Source organism: Suncus etruscus, chromosome 7, assembly GCF_024139225.1.
Source record: "Suncus etruscus isolate mSunEtr1 chromosome 7, mSunEtr1.pri.cur, whole genome shotgun sequence".
In the NCBI taxonomy this organism is placed as follows: Eukaryota; Metazoa; Chordata; class Mammalia; order Eulipotyphla; family Soricidae; genus Suncus; species Suncus etruscus.
Window position 1 is genome coordinate 90896565 of NC_064854.1, and position 19214 is coordinate 90915778.

At 37.9% G+C, this 19214-nt stretch overlaps 1 protein-coding gene across 2 annotated transcripts in view; it reads left to right on the forward strand.

The window, feature by feature from the left end:
* The window catches only part of MAP2K4 (mitogen-activated protein kinase kinase 4), a 189143-nt gene that overhangs the window by 9013 nt on the left and 160916 nt on the right, over positions 1-19214 (forward strand). The window contains exon 2 of one of the 2 annotated variants that reach the window (XM_049776912.1): positions 4277-4309. The exons of the other annotated variant lie outside the window; for it this stretch is intronic. Coding sequence (XP_049632869.1) covers positions 4277-4309 — 33 coding nt within the window. The remainder of the gene's footprint in view (positions 1-4276; positions 4310-19214) is intronic. 2 annotated transcript variants of the gene reach the window in all.

Genomic DNA, 19214 nt, shown 5'->3' on the forward strand with positions numbered 1-19214 from the left:
GCTTGCACCACCACTCCGACCCCTAAAATTATTATTGTTGTTTGTTTTTGGGCTATAGCCAGCTGTATTCAGAGGTTATTCTTGGCTGTGCACTTAGGGGCTATTTACTTCGAATTCGGTTGGTTATGTACAGTGCAAGTGTCCTATCTATGCAATGGCTCCTGCCCCTTGTATTTTTTGTTTGTGAGTCTCCTCCTAAGTGATACTCAGGAGGCTTTGGGGCTCCTCAGTGGTTTGATTCTCAACCAATTGGTTTGGCTTTTCATTGAGACTGCATTGCTGCTTTGCATGGAATTAGCTGGGCCACTCAAGGTAGTGCTTGGGAGCCTCCAAGGGCTGCACCTAGTTCAGCTCCAGTGGCCAGGTGGTACAGGGCATCAAACTGTGCTTGACCTCATGCAAGATATATGCCTAGCCCCTTTTCTCTCTCTCCAGCCCATTCCCTGTTTTGCTTTGTAATATTAAGTGGACTTCTAATTAATTGGTGAGGTATTATGCTTCAGCTAATTAAGCTGTTTCTTGGCGAACTCTGCAACAGTTAGCAAGTTTTTTTCTGAGAAGCCAGAGAGATGGATCTTGTTGTGAAGCTTCAGAGTCTGTCTGTTCATTTTATTCTCTTCATAATTGTATAATCTGAAAAAAAGTTTTGTTTTAAAATTTTTCTCCTTTTGAAGGACTTGTACTGATTTTGTAGTAATGACAGTGATAAGAATTTCTTAGTACCTACATAAAAGTAGGTATAACTTTTATAAAAAATTATTTTCTTGGGGGTCAAAGAGATATTGCAGCAGTAGGGTGTTTGCCTTGTACGTGGCTGATCCAGGACAGACGCGAGTTTATCCCGGCATCCCATATGGTCCCCCAAGCCAGGAGCGATTTTTTTCTTTTTTAAATCCCACCCCACCAGGAACAATTTCTGAGTGCAGAGCCAGGAGTAACCCCTTAGTGCCGCTGAGTGTAGCCCAAAATACCAAAAATATTTTTTTGTTAGGCTGGGGAGATAGCATAGTGGTAGGGCATTTGCCTTGCACCTGACTAACCTTGTATGGATCATTCCTGAGCCTGCCAGGAATGATTTCTGAACACAGAGCCAGGAGTAACCCCAGAGCACTGCTGGGTATGGCCCAAAAACCAAAACGAAAAAAAACCAAAACAACTTTTTTTTTTTTTTTTTTTTATAATTTTGGTTGGCTTACAGTACTGTTTTTTTTTTCCGGGCCATACCCGTTTGATGCTCAGGGGTTACTCACTGCTCAGCGCTCAGAAATTGCCCCTGGCTTGGGGTGACCATATGGGATGCTGGGGGACCGAACCGAGGTCCTGATCTTTCCTTGGCTAGCGCTTGCAAGGCAGATACCTTACCTCTAGCACCACCTCCCCGGCCCCAGCTTACAGTACTGTTAATAATGTTTTTTCCATGGATATAATTCTAACACCTTGCCTCTCACCACTGTACTTGCCTCCCTGAACACACCAATAAAGTATAATTCTAGCACCATGCCTATCACCACTGTATCTGCCTCCCTGAACATCCCAATAAAGTGGACATAACTTCTGTTGGAGCAGTAATTAGTGACATTTGAATACTCAGTCACATACCTTAAACAAATTTTGCTATTAAACATATTAGGTTTGTATATTATTTATCTATATTGGATGTTTTTGATCCAACCATACATGTAGATTCACTCTTTCATGGTTTGAACATTTTGTTTTTTAGTTTATGGTCCCCATCTGACTTGCTGCTTAGGGGTCACTTCCAGCGAGGGATGCTGGGAGAACAATGTAGTGACTGGAATTGAACCAGAGGCTCCTGCTTGTCCTCCAGCTCTTTTGATTTATCTCCCTGGCCTCCAAATTCATTCTTTTTCATATAGCTTCAGATTTCTTTTTCTTGCTTATTTCAGCATTCCTATTACCATTTATTCACTTTTCTCCCTTTTTTATATTAATATCTTTATTTAAACACCTTGATTACAAATATGATTGTAGTTGGGTTTCAGTCATGTAAAGAACACTCCTCTTCATGGGTGCAACATTCCCATCACCAATGTCCCAAATCTCCTTCCTCCCCACCCCACCCCTACCTGTACTCTAGACAGGCTTTCCACATCCCTCATTCATTCACATTGTTATGATAGTTCTCAGTGTAGTTATTTCTCTAACTGCACTCACTACTCTTTGTGGTGAGCTTCATGTAGTGAGCTGGACCTTCCAGCACTCCTCTCTTAGTCTCTGAGGATTATTGCAAAAATGTCTTTATTTTTCTTTTTTTCTTTTTTTTTTTTTTTTTTTTTTTTTGGTTTTTGGTTTTTGGGCCACACCCAAAATGCTCAGGGGTTACTCCTGGCTATGTGCTCAGAAGTTGCTCCTGGCTTGGGGGACCATATGGGACACCGGGGGATCGAACCGCGGTCTGTCCAAGGCTAGCGCAGGCAAGGCAGGCACCTTACCTTTAGCGCCACCGCCCGGCCCGTCTTTATTTTTCTTAAAACTCATAGATAAGTGACACTATTTTGAACCTATATCTTTCCCTCTGACTTATTTTACTCAGCATAATAGATTCCATGTACATCCATGTATGGGAAAATTTCATGACTTCATTTTCTGACAGCTGCATAATATTCCATTGTGTATATGTACCACAGTTTCTTTAGCCATTCATTTGTTGAAAGGCATCTTGGTTGTTTCCAGAGTCTGGCTGTTGTAAATAGGGCAGCAATGAATATAGGTATGAGGAAGGGATTTTTGTAGTGTATTTTTGCGTTCCAAGGGTATATCCCTAGGAGTGGTATAGCTGAATCGTATGGGAGCTCAAGTTCCAGGTTTTGGAACTAGACAACATTCCCACCAGCAGTGAATAAGAGTTCCTTTCTCTCCACATCCTTGCCAGCACTGCTTGTTCTCATTCTTTGTGATACCTTTTTCCCTTCTGTCTTCCATTTTGCTGCCTAGTAGCAACCATTCACGTAGTGCAAAAAGGAGAAGAGTAACTTACTTTAAAGTTGTTTCTATTTCATCATTTTAGTTTTAGCTTGTGGTACAGATGAAATTTCCCTCTCTTCCATTATGGATGGCTCTGACTTGCTTCTGAATTGCACTCTAGTTTGCTTATCTTGTGTTGGACTCATTTTTTTTTTTCTGGCTAGGATGCCCTATCACTTTTAGTTTTGTATAGACCCATGGAACTCTTGAGTTTTCTTTCTTAAGTCAGTTCCTGCTGCACAGTCCATTCACACATACCTTAAATTTTTCCAATACATTTTATTTGTAACTGAGTTTATCAAAGTTTAATAGTAGAAAATATTGTTTACTACTACTATTGTGCCCTAATTCCAGGCTTTCTCCTAGCTTCTCCACTTTTACTCTTCTCATGTTAACATTGATGTCATTAGGTTACTGCTGTGTGTTCTGTAGGTATAATCAAAGGTATTTATATGTCAAAGTAGCAACGTTTACATTTTTTATTAGATTTTCTATCTTTATCTTAAGAATTTCAAGAACTGGATGAGAAAGATTAAATATATTCTTTATTTCTGACTCCTTTTTATGTATATTTTGATTGAACACATAAAAGCATATTGAACAATGATTTGGTGCTCTTACCTTAATGTATCTCTGTTTCTTAGTGCAGTAATAAATATCCATAGCTGCGAGGAAAGCCAGACAGTCATTTAATTTAATGAACTATGGAGTTAAATATTTTGTGAAAGCTCTTATTTTTAAGCAGCTTATTATTACATTACAAAAGTATTTGTGTACCGATGTGATCAGCACCAGTTGGACTTCAAAGTGTTCATTCTTCTAAGTAGACTTCACATATTTGCTTCCTTTAACATAAAATTCTAACATTTCCAGGAATATCTTGGGTCACTGCTTTTATTTTTCAGACCTAGTTTAGAAGAATTTCAACACTCATATATTAGTTTATTGTTTTCAAGTCCGACTTGAAAAATATTACTTTATATATACTTAGATTATACAACTTATATAGAAACTTAAATCATTAGTAATTTTCAGGGCCTAATAGCTATTGTTATTGAACAGCCATTAAAGATAAAAGCAAATAATGTATTGTATAACTCAATTTAAACATATAATATAAATATATTTATATCAATTGAACATTCTATTGGGAGCCCATGGTATGGCTAATGTGACTCCAACTGTTCTTGAATTGTTTTATTCAAATTAATATAAAAGTGTAATATTGTGTTCTAATTATGATTTGTTTGATTTACAGTAAATGAACTGGAACTTATCTCTTTTACTTTAGGCTTTCAGATAAACTTCTGTGAAAAGTCACAAAGTAAGCTACAAATTTTATGATATTTTGCTGCTTTTTTTCCATCTCCATTTTGGTATTGGGAATGCGTTCACTATTATCTCAACTAACCTATTCATGGCAGTTTTGCCTGAAAAGAGCTTCCATTTTTCATTTTTTTCCAATTAAATATTTGTGTTATTATTCATTGTGTAAGATGTTTGTGTTTTTATTTGAAATTGAACTTGGAAAATAGCTACACATTGGCCAAATGAATTTAAGTATAGAATGAAGTACACAGATATGAAAATATATGTAAGTATTCAGATAGGAAGAGAAAGGCAAGATAAACTTCAGAAGCTCTGTATAGGTATGAAAGGATGCACATGTATGTGATATAAGAAAGGCATATATATTTTTGAACTTTAAATCATGTTAAAGAAAATATATTTTTCAGATTGTGGCATAAAAAGTATAAAACTGTACTTAGGATCTAGAGACATAGTACCTGGGTTAAGATACTGCCTTGCGGGGCTAGAGAGATAGCACGGAGGTCTGCATTTGCCTTGCATGCAGGACAGTGGTTCGAATCCTGGCATCCCATAATGTTCCCCGAGCCTGCCACAAGCGATTTCTGAGTGTAGAGTCAGGAGTAACCCCTGAACGCTGCCAGATGTGACCCAAAAACCAAAACCAAAACAAAACAAAAAAAGTCCCAACTTAGTGAGATAGTTAAAATGCTTCCCTTGTCCAAGTTTGATGCTGGACACTTCAGATGGGCCCCAGAGCATACAAACAGGAATAGCATGAGGACTCCTCATGGCCCACTCCTGTCCACCTACTATATTAAAAACAAAAATAATCCAAAAAATAACCATCTTAATTCAGTGGAAACCACTCTGCAGGTAATATAAAAATATCTCAAAATAAAACTAGTTTTATCTTCATTGACTGGGGATTAAGGATCATTTCTTGATGTCATTTCACCCCCCTTCAACTTTGTGGACATAATTATTTTATAACATTGTGTAAGTATAAGGTGAGGAATGTAACAAGTATAGTAATACATTTCACTTATATGTTATAAAATGTTTATGATTAGTCATATTAGTCAATATTAGTCTATTACTTTATAATTACTTCCTTTTTATTTTGAGAATATTTAGGATCTATTTTCTTAGTAGCTAATATAATATATATAGGTTTCTTCATAGTGTATCATTCTAAAATAAATTAGTTGGACGAAAATTAAGTTGAATCTGGAAAAAATTTCTATCATAACATTTTTGGATGGAACCAAAATGCTTCATTGGCTAATTGGTTGGCTATTGTAAATTTCTTTGAAATAAAAGTAGGAAAATTTGAATTCTCTAATTATTTGTCAGTGATACAAATATAGAAAGAATGGTAAAATGAGTAGCTAATCATTAGGATAATTTATTTTTTATTTTTGAGCTACACCTGTTGATGCTCAGGGGTTACTCCTGGCTGTGTGCTCAGAAATCGCTCCAGGCTTGGGGGCTCATATGGGACGACAGGGTAGCAAACCGTGGTCAGTCCTAGGTTAGTGTGTGCAAGGCAAAAGCCCTACCGCTTGCACCACTGCTCTAGCCCCCATAGATAAATTTTTAATTGGTTCATTATCATGGCCATTTTTCTTCCTTTAATAAGTAAATACAGTATTTCCTACATAATAAATCCACTCTCTGTAGACTGGGTTGCAATAAGATGTAATTTAATAAATTGTAATAAAATTACAATTTGTATGCTTTTTATATATATGAAATATGTATTTAATTTTAAAATTTATTTTAGCTAGGAAACATAGTGTCTTTAAAATCTGTGCTCGTTTCTCCCTTCCTTCCTTCCTTCCTTCCTTCCTTCCTTCCTTCCTTCCTTCCTTCCTTCCTTCCTTCCTTCCTTCCTTCCTTCCTTCCTTCCTTCCTTCCTTCCTCCCTCCCTCCCTCCCTCCCTCTCTCCCTCCCTCCCTCTCTCCCTCCCTCCCTCCCTCCCTCCCTCTCTCCCTCCCTCCCTCTCTCCCTCCCTCCCTCCCTCCCCTCCCTCCCTCCCTCCTTTTCTTTCTTTTTCTTTCTTTCTCTTTCTTTCTTTCTTTCTTTCTTTCTTTCTTTCTTTCTTTCTTTCTTTCTTTCTTTCTTTCTTTCTTTCTTTCTTTCTTTCTTTCTTTCTTTCTTTCTTTCTTTCTTTCTTTCTTTCTTTCTTTCTTCCTTCCTTCCTTCCTTCCTTCCTTCCTTCCTTCCTTCCTTCCTTCCTTCCTTCCTTCCTCCCTCCTTCCTCCCTATCTCCCTCCCTCTTTTCCTTCCTTCCTTCCTTCCTTCCTTCCTTCCTTCCTTCCTTCCTTCCTTCCTTCCTTCCTTCCTTCCTTCCTTCCTTCCTTCCTTCCTTTCTGTTTGGTGGCATTGGAGACTTAAGGAAATTGAAATAGGGTCTCTAGTTTCCAAGCATATGGTCTAGTCTATTGAGCTATCTCTCCAATCTAATGTTCCTGTTTTTTTTTTTGTTTGTTTGTTTTTGGTTTTTGGGTCACACCCGGCAGTGCTCAGGAGTTACTTTTGGCTCCATGCTCAGAAATCGCTCCTGGCAGGCTCAAGGACCATATGGGATACTGATTCGAACCACCATCTGTCCTAGAATGGCTGTGTGCAAGGCAAACGCCCTACTGCTCTGCTATCTCTCTGGCTCCTCTCCTCTCCATTATCTCTTAAATGTTAGAATAAAGTAAAATATTTCTGTTTAAGTATTTAAGTTTAAATATTAAGTTTAGCTTTTTTTTTCTTTTCTTTGTTTTTTTTTTTTTTTTTTTTGGTTTTTGGGCCACACCCGGCTATGCTCAGTGGTTACTCCTGGCTTTCTGCTCAGAAATAGCTCCTGGCAGGCACGGGGGACCATATGGGACACCGGGATTCGAACCAACCACCTTTGGTCCTGGATCGGCTGCTTGCAAGGCAAACGCCACTGTGCTATCTCTCCGGGCCCAAGTTTAGCTTTTAATATGATAAAATTAGACAAAAATCTAAGAAAACACTGATTTAAAATTTAAGTGTTTTGCATTTGGAACCACATGGGTTGGCATTTCGGGGCTGCTCCTTGATTTGGAACTCAGGGATTGCTCTTCGATGTGTTCAGGGGATCTTGCAGTGCCAGGAACCAACCTGGGGCCTTTAGTTGCAAGACAAGTGCTGTACAATAGAGCCATATCACCACCAGTTAAAAATATTTTTTATACTGTATCTTTTAAAAAATATGATTTTTAAAAGTTATATTCACACTTTTGCTTTTTTCTGTAACCTACTAGTTAGGTTAGAGACTAGTTGAGACAGATAATGGTTTTTTTTTTAGACATGAAATGAAATATTGTATTGATTTTATTATGTTTAAAATCTAAAAGTATGGGGCCGGAGAGATAGCATGGAGGTAAGGCGTTTGCCTTTCATACAGAAGGTCATTGTTTCCAATCCGGGCATCCCATATGGTTCCCTGAGTCTGCCAGGAGCTATTTCTGAGCTTAGAGCCAGGAGTAACCCCTGAGTGCTGCCGGGTGTGACCAAAAACTAAAAAAAAAATAAATATCTAAAAATAGTTTTGAGAGTAGATAAAATACCTTTAGGTGGACTAAAGAGTCCTGTCCCTTTCCAGTAGAGATGTAATACTTTTCTGATGCTGCTAGCTTTTATGCTTATGAAAGAATTTGATAAAGGAGCATTTTAAGAGAGAACCTAACCTTAAGTGGTAAGAGGGCATATATGCTTTTCTACTTTGATACTCACTTTTGTTGATTTCACTTTTTCTTTACATCTCCACTGCTTTCCTCTGGCTCTTTATATCTCCTTTTCAAAATTTTTCTATTTTGGGAATTTTTTTTTTACTTATTGACTTTTTGGGATTAATGCAGTTTTATTGCATTAATCAGTTACACAGTGATTAATGAAACCGACATTAGATAGTTAAGTACCACTCAATAAGCAAGACTATTGGTACAGAAATGAATATAATAGTCCCCAGTGCTTGCCATATTGTAGTGTGCTACAGTTGGTCCTCTGTTGATTGTATTTAATTATTGGTATCATTGCTTAACATTTTTAACCATATTATTTGATTTATAATTAACAAAAATAAGTGAATAGATAAGTAACAACTCTGGGTCAGTTGCAAAGGAACAGATGTGTATTGAGGACTTTAACTCATGCTTTATCATAAGAGAGAATAGCATGAAAGGATGTGTCTTTTAATAGCTACTTCCCTGATTGGAAATTATGGTTTAAAGGTTAACAGTAGGGCCTGAGAGATATTGCAGAAGTTGAAGTGCTTGCCTTGCATGTGACTGACCCTATTAGTTCCTGATACTGTATATGGTTCCCTGAACACTGTTGAGAATGAACCCTGAATTTGGAGCCAGGTGTAAATCCTGATCATTGCTGTATGTGAACAAAAACAAGAAAAAAGGTCTGCAAGAGGCCACCCAGTTTTGAAGTTAAAACTATGCTGTGGGGTGGAGTAGTGGAAGTCTTGATGAAAGGGAACAGAAGAGGTTTTGGTAAGAATAGATTGTCCAATTTGTCATCATTTATTTTTGTGCTTTCGGATGTTTTTCTTGCATCTTATCATAGTATTGCTAAATATAATAATACTGTTTCCCAAAATTTGTTCTGTGATTTATATACCCTTAAGGTAAAAAGTGCAGTTTTATGATGTTTCCAATTAGTCTTTAGTTTGCTTTGAATATAGACATTTACCTAAATTAAAAACGACTCATTTCTTTAAAAATAAAAAGTTGGGATGTGGCTCAGTGGTATAACTCATACTTCTATGTATGAATACTTGGGTTCCCCTAGCACCACAAATAAAAGAAATACAGTTAAAAAGTGTTAACTCTCCACAGTAGTAATACTTTCCCATTTCAAGTCTAATTTAGTGTCAGAAGATTCAGTTTTAAGAACATTGCACAATTGATCAGAAAAGCTCACATTTTAATTTATTAAAGTTAACTGTATTATACAACCATGTGAAAGAATTAAAGTTCAAAGAATGCTAAATTCTATGTTGAAAGTTCAGTAAATTTGAATAGTGTTGATTTAAATACTTCAATCAAAAATTATTATGATTTTGATGACTAATGGAAGCTCTAAAAGATGAATTTTTCTCATTATTTGGCTTTCACTTTTTTTTTTGTATTGTCACATCACTGTTTCAGCTTATTACAACTGCCTATTATAAGTTAGTGGAATTTTATTGGAGATGTGTAGGTATTTACAGGTAATAAGAGTGGGAGATATATGTAGGTATTTATAGGTAATAAGAATGGGAGATTACATATTTGGAAATGAGATTTCTATAGAAATTCAATAAAAATCCACTTTGCATTTCATAGTCTTTCATTTTATTAATGAGAGTTTGCACATATGCTTGTTGCTATTCTGAATATATGCATAAATGATATTTAATAAGTAATAATGCTCTGATTTAAGAAAATCGTGCTATATATCCCTTTTAATTCTGTTATATCACTGAATTTTTTAGTGATCATTGATTTTTAATAATTAATGATTCATTAATTTTTAATGATTTTAATGACTATTAAGGGAGGATATTTTCTTTCCAATATAGAACATTTAGATATTTGGTGAATTCATAGTTATTATTTGCAAATCATTGTACTTATAAAGATGTTTATGTGATTTATGGCCAACTGTGAATCAGTAGTTTTAATGGCCCATCAGATTCTTTTGAATGTGATTCATTTTTGCTTTATGAAACTAATTTTTTGAAGAAAAAAAGATTTGCTTAAAATAAAGTATTTTAAAAATGCTTTGATAAATGTAAAATTTACCTTATTGCATCAGCATTCTGATATTTTTATTTGGATAAGAATTATGACCTGTAAAGAACCTCGGATAATAAGATTTTCCTCAGAAAATGCTTAGCAGAACTCTGTATTAGTCAAAGTAGGCGTACTTGGGAGTTTGGTAAAGTCTCAATATTATAGGTTTTACTTAGGCACTTTTTTTTTTTTTTTTTTTTTTGGTTTTTGGGCCACACCCGTTTGACGCTCAGGGGTTATTCCTGGCTATGTGCTCAGAAATTGCCCCTGGCTTGGGGGGACCATATGGGACGCCGGGGGATCGAACCGCGGTCCTTCCTTGGCTAGCGCTTGCAAGGCAGACACCTTACCTCCAGCGCCACCTACCCGGCCCCTTACTTAGGCACTTTTAAGGTTTAAAATATCTTTTTTTTTTTTTTTTTGGTTTTTGGGCCACACCCGGCTGTGTTTAGGGGTTACTCTGGCTGTCTGCTCAGAAATAGCTCCTGGCAGGCACAGGGGACCATATGGGACACCGGGATTCGAACCAACCACCTTTGGTCCTGGATCGGCTGCTTGCAAGGCAAACACCGCTGTGCTATCTCTCCTGGCCCGGTTTAAAATATCTTAGTACTGCACTATATTTTCACCTATGATTAGAGATTTTTGAGGATTAAAGCAAAATTTAGATTGTGTTGAATTTTTGTAGATTATCACTTACATATTTGGTAGCTTTATGGTTTTTTGTGGTTTCTAAAGATTGTTTTACTTTGGAGACCCAAGAGTGCAACGTGGCATAGCAGTGTTCTTCACAATGATGTATATGTGAATGATTCTTCTAGTAGTAAGTCAGTACTTTTCACAAAAGATTTAGTTTTCTCACCTGTTAACATTTTTATTTACTTTTTTGTGAGGGGGGTCTATTCCTGGTGGTACTTGGGACTAAGTGCTACTCAGTAGCTTATGCATGGGGTATTGGGTCACTTATGGGTGTTCTCAATCAACCATGTAGTGGAAGGAATTGTAAACAGCCTTCCTGTTTGCAAAGTAGTGTTCTAACCTGTCAAGCTATTTCTTTGACCTCCCACGGACTTTAGGAAAGAAAGAATATAGGCAATTAAGGATTTTCAAATATATATAATACAAAACTAGGAAACCATAATGAACCTCTATGTAACTATTTCTGAATATAGCAGTGATAAGTATATGGACAGTAGGTGAACTCTACCAATTTCTTCTATAATACAAGATATTGTTTGTGTGTGTGTGTGTGTGTGTATGTGGGGGGCAACTCCCAGTGGTGTGTGTGTGTGTGGGGAGGGCAACTCCCAGTGGTATTGACTATATATGCTTCTGCTCAGATATGCTCTGGGCAGTGTTGGTGATTAAATTTAGGCCTACTATATGTAAACTTGCATTCCAGTCTTTTGCACTATCTCCCCAGACCATCTACTTTATTTTGAATTCTGATAATTATTATTTAATCCACAAATGTCATTTATAGGTCTTTCTAACTCATAAGGGCTCTGTAAGTGCTTAAAGAATAAAGGGCTTGAGCCAGAGTGATAACACAGTGGGTAGGGTGTTTGCCTTGCACGTAACTGACCTGGGTTCAATCCCCAGCCTCCCATATGGTCCTTTGTGCCTGCCAAGAGTAATTTCTGAGCACAGAGCCACGAGTAACCCCTGAGCTCTGCTGGGCATGACTTCCTCCCAAAAAAGGAGTATAAGGCTAGAGAGATACTACAGGAGGTAAATTATTTGCTCTGTATGAGTCCAATCCCTGATATCACCTGTGAAATGCTAGGGTCAGTTCTTAGTTTACAGCCAGGAATCGCTCTTGAGCACTGCTGAGTTTAACTAAGTTTAACTAGATAACTAAGTTAACTAAGCCCTTCCATCCCACTCTCCCCTCAAAAAAGGTAATTTAGATTAGGAAAAAACTAAGAGCAACTTAATGACGTCACTAGTTTTTTAAAAAGATTTTTAAAATTATTTAACTTTTGGTTCTGGAACTATACTGGACACTCCAGAATTTTCTCTAGGCTTGGTACTCAGAGGACATTATATGTACCAGGGACCAAATTGGAATTGGCTGTGTGCAAGACAAGCATTTAAGTATCCTGTACTGTATCTCTGGTTCCGCTGCTGTCACTGTTTAAATGAAACATCAGATTATCTACTTTTTAGATTGGCAGATGTTTTACAAATGCTTTACAAATAGTTGTTCTGTTTACTCTGTTGAAATCTCAGAGATCAGCACACATTCTGCATTTGGTTAATATGTCTCAGTTTTCTTGATATATGTATTTGGTAGTTTTCTTTGAAATTTTATTATTGAAAAATTTGCATCATCTATTTTGTACCATTTTGCATGTTATGTATTTGGTTGATTATATTGTTTTCTCAATTGTCTTGTTTTTGGACACACCTGGTGGTGCTTTCAGCTTGGAAGGAGAGTCATAAAGCTATGTAGGATCAAGCATCAAACCAGCCTTCTATATGCAAAGCATTTTCTTCAGTCTTTTGAGCCACCACCTCCAGATTCCGATTATATTATTTTAGTAATTAATATTCATATATTTCTCTTTGTAATCTATTTCTCATTCTCTGTATTTTTAGACTTGGTCATAGAGATACAAATTTTGGATCGTGTTTTCTTTTTGTGTTACTTAGAAGCGTACTTTCAGAGGTTTCTTTTCTTTTGTGTGTGTGTGTGTGTGTGTGTGTGTGTGTGGTTTTTGGGTCACACCTGGCAGTGCTCAGGGGTTATTCCTGGCTCCAGGCTCAGAAATTGCTCCTGGCAGGCACGGGGCACCATATGGGACGCCAGGATTCGAACCGATGACCTCCTGCATGAAAGGCAAAACGCCTTACCTCCATGCTATCTCTCCGGCCCCAGGTTTCTAATTCTCAGTCTGACTTTTGTTATATTGATTAGTGGAATTTAGATGCTGTCACACTAATTCTTTTTTTTTCTTTTTTCTTTCTTTTTTTTTCTTTGGTTTTTGGGCCACATCCGGCGATGCTCAGTGGTTATTCCTGGCTGTCTGCTCAGAAATAGCTCCTGGCAGGCACGGGGGACCATATGGGACAGCGGGATTTGGGATTCGAACCAACCACCTTTGGTCCTGGATTGGCTGCTTGCAAGGCAAACACCGCTGTGTTATCTCTCTGGGCCCTGTCACACTAATTCTTATTGGAGAAAAGTTTACCATCTTTCATTTGATGAGTTTGATCACAAGGAATTATTTTAGTTTAATTAGTTATTCCGTTGATGGTATTTAATTTATGTTTTTAATATTTGAGAATTTTGTAGATAGTAACAGTTAACAAAGCTTGTGTTTTATTCATTGTAAATGTTAGGAATTATCTCTTATTATCCCAATTATTATTAATTGTACCAAATACTGAAGAATAGTAAAATATTTGGTTAAATTAATGCACTTATACAAGATGTGCACAATCAGTGATGATCTTTACAATGTTTCATACACTGGTATATAAGTTGATATAGTCATTAAACACGTTTTCAGTTGTTTTTTTTTTGGGAGGGGCAGTCCACACCCAGCAGTGCTCATTGATTATTCCTGGCTCTATGCTCAGAAATCGCTCCTGGCAGGCTCGGGGGACCAATGGGATGCTGGGATTCGACCCACCGCCCTTCTGCATGCAAGGCAAATAATTGCCCTACCTCCATGCTATCACTCCAGCCCCAGTCATTAATCAGGTTTTAAAAATTTTATTAGAAAAGTGCAGAGAGGGGGGGAAGGAGTGTGTGTGTGTGAACATGCATGGACAAATGCAATAGTCAGCGAATGAGTGAGATTGGGTTGAGATGGAGGTTTATTGCCAGGATACAAATGACATCTAATCAGTTTATTATAACTATTTTTTAAGTCTTTACCTTCTGCTTCTCTCCTTTGATGTTCTAATAGTGATGACCAGGCATTACAGGCATACTTGGTTATGATTTTTTATCTTGTTGAAGGTTGTATTCTTTTGGTGCCAACACAAACTCTGAGTACACTGGTGATTTCTGGGACTGGTTCATGAATGTGTTTGCCAGGAATATTGCAGTGACCACTTTGCTGCTAGAAATGACTAAGGATCACAGGAAACAGAACTTCCAGGATAACTCTTGGTGCAGGGGGAACTGGATTGAATTTGATCATTTTTGCTACTGACATATCCTTAACCACATCCATTAATGACAACTTATTTGGGGAGGTTTTTTTGGACCACACCTGGTGGTATTGGCTCAGGGCTATTATTCTTGGCTATATCCACAGGAGTGACTCCTGGCAGTGATGTGGGGATTTAAACTAGGGTTTTGACTGAAACTGTTTTGCAAGGTAGTTGCTTTACCTCCTATACTATCTTTCTCACCATAATCAGGAATTCAGAAATATTTAGAAATCTCATAATATATGAAGAAAGTTAAAGAATTCAGAAATATTTAGAATTCTCATAATTTATGAAGACCATTAAAAAGAAAACCCTCAAATCTTGACCTTTTTTTGTGTGTATATGTGAAATTGAATACTCATTGGGTACATGAGTATACTTCTGCCAAAGTAAGACTGATTCCAAACTGGGAATTCTCAGTAATTGGGAACCAGGATTACTCATCAATAGGCAGTTCAGTGAAAATAAGAGTAAATAAGAGTTCTCATCATAGTAAAACATGGTGAACTGTTTGTTTTCCTAGTGACTAGTATACACTTGGGAAATAGATATCATTACTATTAATTACATACAAACTCTATTCTTTCACTGTTTATCTTTAGTCTTAAAACAATTACTGGTCTTCATGCTATTCTTGCACTCATTTAATTTTTTTGGATTTCTTTTTAAGAAATTTGAAAATTTGAAATAACAAATTTGGGGGCCAGAGAGATAGTATAGTGGATAAGGTGTTTGCTTTCATGTGGTTGATCTGGGTTTAATTCTGGGCACTGCCTCACGGTCTTCTGAACTCACCAGGAGTTGTCTTTAAGTACAGAGCCACGATCAAACTCTGAGCGCTGCTGGATGTGACACAAAAAGCAAAACAACAATAAAAAAATCCAACCAGGAAATAATATTAAAAAAATTTGGGGATCAGGAGCGGTGGTGAAAGCGGTAGGGTGCTTGCCTTAGGTGTGTTAAACTAGGACTGACCGAGGATCGATCTGAGCAACATTGCCAGGAGTAACGCCTGAGTATCACCGAGTGTGGCCTAAAAACCAAACAAAAACAAAAAAAAACGATAATGAAGAAATTTGGGGGCCGGGCGGTGGCGCTAAAGGTAAGGTGCCTGCCTTGCCTGCGCTAGCCTTGGACGGACCGCGGGTTCGATCCCCCGGTGTCCCATATGGTCCCCCAAGCCAGGAGCAACTTCTGAGCACATAGCCAGGAGTAACCCCTGAGTGTTACTGGGTGTGGCCCAAAAACCAAAAAAAAAAAAAAAAAAAAAGAAATTTGAAATAACAAATTAAGAATCTTCTAGTGACACAGTATTATTAAGTAGATAGGTTGCAACCTTTGTTCTTTGGGTGTCATTTACTCTCTTGATTAATTTTAATTTGTTCTAGCATTTTTTTTTTTGGGGGGGGGGACTGTCTTACTTGGCAGAGCTTAGTGACTATTCCTGGCTTGGTGCTTTGGGTGTTAATTCTGGAGGTTGGAAGGTACTATGTGGTGTCTAGGCTCAACCTGAGCTACATAAAAGCTTGACTTTGGATGGTTGGTCTTCTATGTTTTTTTTTTTTTTTTTTCTGTAGGGGTTTTGTCCATAATTGCTGTGCTTAAGGAATATGTATTTATTACTAGCTGTCTTGGGAGACCATATCTAGTGCTAGGGATCTAAAGGGGTTGGTTGATAAGACTCCATGTACCATTGAACTATCTCTCCCACCTTGTTCTAACATTTTACAAACCTTAATTTTAGATGAAATATATCTAAAGAAATAGTTTAATTCTGTTCATTAAGAAATCAAAGTATTTAAGCAATAGTACATACATCAGGTTGGGTGTTCACCTGGTATGTGGCTGACTTGAGTTCAGTCCATGGCATCCTATATGTCCCCTAAGCACTGTGAGGAATATTTTCTGAGTCCTGAGTCTGGAGTAACCTCTGAGCAAAGCCTGTTGTCGGCCAAAGCAAAATAAAAACAAAAAGGAAAGAAATCACAGTGTTATTTACATTTTAATGTTTTTTGAAGGGCCAGCATAGTGGTAGGGCATTTGCCTTGCAGGACATACTGGGTTAGATTTCCTACATCCCATACAGTTCCCTGAGCCTGCCAGGAGTGATATCTGAGCGCTGCCAGGTGTGGGCCAAAAACACCAGAAAAGTTTTTTTTACTGTTTTTGAAATGGGGCATGAATAATCTATTTAGATTATTATTAGATGATTACTATGTGCTATGTTATTGTTTATATGTACAATAATAGTTTTGTATAGCAGATTTTTATTTCTATCACTTGTTTTGATGGTAAGTGTTGGAATTGAATTTAAAAGTGGTTTGCAGATTACTATTTGATATTTCTTTAAAAAGAATGGATATTGGGGCTGGAGTGGTGGTGCAAGTGGTAGGGCCTTACACATGCTAACCTAGGATGGACTGTGGTTTGATCCCCCAGCATCCTATATAGTCCCCCACGCAAGGAGTGATACATGAGCTCATAGCCAGGAGTAACCCCTGAGCACCACTGGGTGTGGCCCAAAAACAGGAATGGATATTCTTTTTTGTTGTAGTTTTTTGTTTTTTGGCCACATCTGTGACCTCAGGGGTTACTCCTGGTTTTGTGCTCAGAAATTACACCTGGCAGACTCAGGGAACCATTTAGGATGCTGGGAATTGTGAACCTGGGTTGGCTGCCTGCAAGACAAATGCCCTATCCTCTGTGCTATTGCTCTGGCCCTGTATTCAGTAATTACAACTTTTATTTCTTTCTTTTTTTGTTTATTTTGTTTCTTTTTTGTTTGTTTGTTTTGGCCCATACCCGGTGATGCTCAGAAATTACTTTTGGCTTTGGGGGGCCATATGGGATGTCGGGAATCGAACCCAGGTCTTTCCTGAATCAACCATGTGCAAGGCAAACACCCTACCACTGTGCTATTGCTCCAGCCCCAACAACATTTATTTATTTATTTATTTATTTATTTATTTATTTATTTATTTATTTATTTATTTATTTATTTATTTATTTATTGTTTTTTGGGCCACACCTGGCGGTGCTCAGGGGTTACTCCTGGCTGTCTGTTCAGAATAGCTCCTGGCAGACACGGGGGACCATATGGGACACTGGGATTCGAACCAATCACCTTTGATCCTGGATCGGCTGCTTGCAAGGCAAACACTGCTGTGCTATCTCTCCGGGCCCCAACATTTATTTCTTAAAACTGACTATGTATCACTATGACCGCTTTTAGGAAATCTCAGTTTTTATTAATTATTTTTTTAATTTTTGTCTCACACATGATAGTGCACAGGAATTACTTTTCATTCTACACTCAGGGCTGGCAGTGCTCAGGGAACCTTATATGGTGCTGGGGATTGAACTGAGCTTAACTGCATGCAAAGTGAGTACCACTCTGTTGCTGTCTCTCTCGTCCTCGATTTCTGTTTCTTTTCGGTGTTTTAAAATTTGACACTGATTTTCTTTTTTTGACCATAACCATTGTAATTCTTTGAAACCAATTTTGGGGCTGGAGTGATAGCACAGTGGGTAGGGTATTTACCTTTGCACTCGGCTGACCTGGGTTTGATCCTTGGCATTCCATTTCTTCATCTGCGCCTGTCAGGAGCAATTTCTGAGTGCAGAGCGAGGAGTAAAGCCTGAGTGCTGCCAGGTGTGACCCCCCCTCCCCCCCAAAAAAAATCAAACCAAAAAAATTGAGACCGATTGGGTATTCAATAATTTAGTGTGCAGTTCTGGTACTGTTTATCTGAAATTAGCATCCAGTTCCACAAATTAGCTAATGATGAGCCAGTCCCAGGTCTGCTGGCAATGAGTTCTATGCAACAGTAAGGTTGGTCCTAGGCTAGCGCTTGCAAGGCAGTTGCCTTACCTCTAGCACCATTGCTCCGGTCCTTGAAGATGTGGTTTGAAAAGGATTTTTGTTCCATGGTCCTAAGCTCAGATTCAAATAATCTAGTCTGATACTCCAAGTCATAATGACCCAGATTTCAGCCTAGACTCAATTACTGGACCCTGTTAGGAGACAATTCAGTAAGGCTTGATAAAACTCTTCTTTGTTTTTCTTTTTTGGGCCACAGCAGGGAGCACTCAGGGGTTACTCCTGGCTCTGTGCTCAGAAATTGTTCCTGGCAGACTCGAGAGACCATCCAGACTCGGGATGCTGGAGATCAAATCCGGGTCTGGCCCAGGTTGGCTGCGTGCAAGGCAAACACCCAACTGCTGTGCAATCACCCTGGCCCCTTGATAAAACTCTTAACTTCAAAAGATTACCATGGCTCAAACTTCTTTTTCCTCAACAGTGCCCCACATATGGCCCTTATCTACATAGAAAGCTAGGGCAATGTGTAAAAACCCTATAAAAATGATTTTGCAGAATGATACACATTCCACTCTGGAGTTTTCTGTATTCTTACATGGAGCATATAATTTCTTTCATTTATTTTTTGAGATTACCTTTTCCCTTTTTCTCTTTTCTTTTGCCTCTCATCTTTCCTAAATAAAACTATTTTCTTCTATTTCTCTTCTCCAGAAATTCTTTTCTGTCATGTAAAGATGAAAGGAGAACCTTGGTGAAGATTGGGACTAACTTTTTATTTTTCCAGTCCTTATCTCCCTGGACACAACTGCTGACCAACTGCAAATGGTTGAGTTGCACAAACTACTCCTATTTTATCTCTAACTGCAAATTGGATGCCCAGGCTATCCACCCTTCTGTTGATAAGATGGCAAATTCAACTTCATTTTTTTCTATCCTCTATCCACATTGGTTCAATGACTTGATGGATTATCTCACAGAATGCAAAAAATAATCTTTCTTTTACATTTACTTATTTATTGTAAAGAAATTTAGGAATAATCAAATGGAAGAGATGGGTAAAGAAAAGTGCTTCATAGCTACTATGTCTGGGCTACACCTGGCTGTGTTCTGGGCTTACTCCTGGCTCT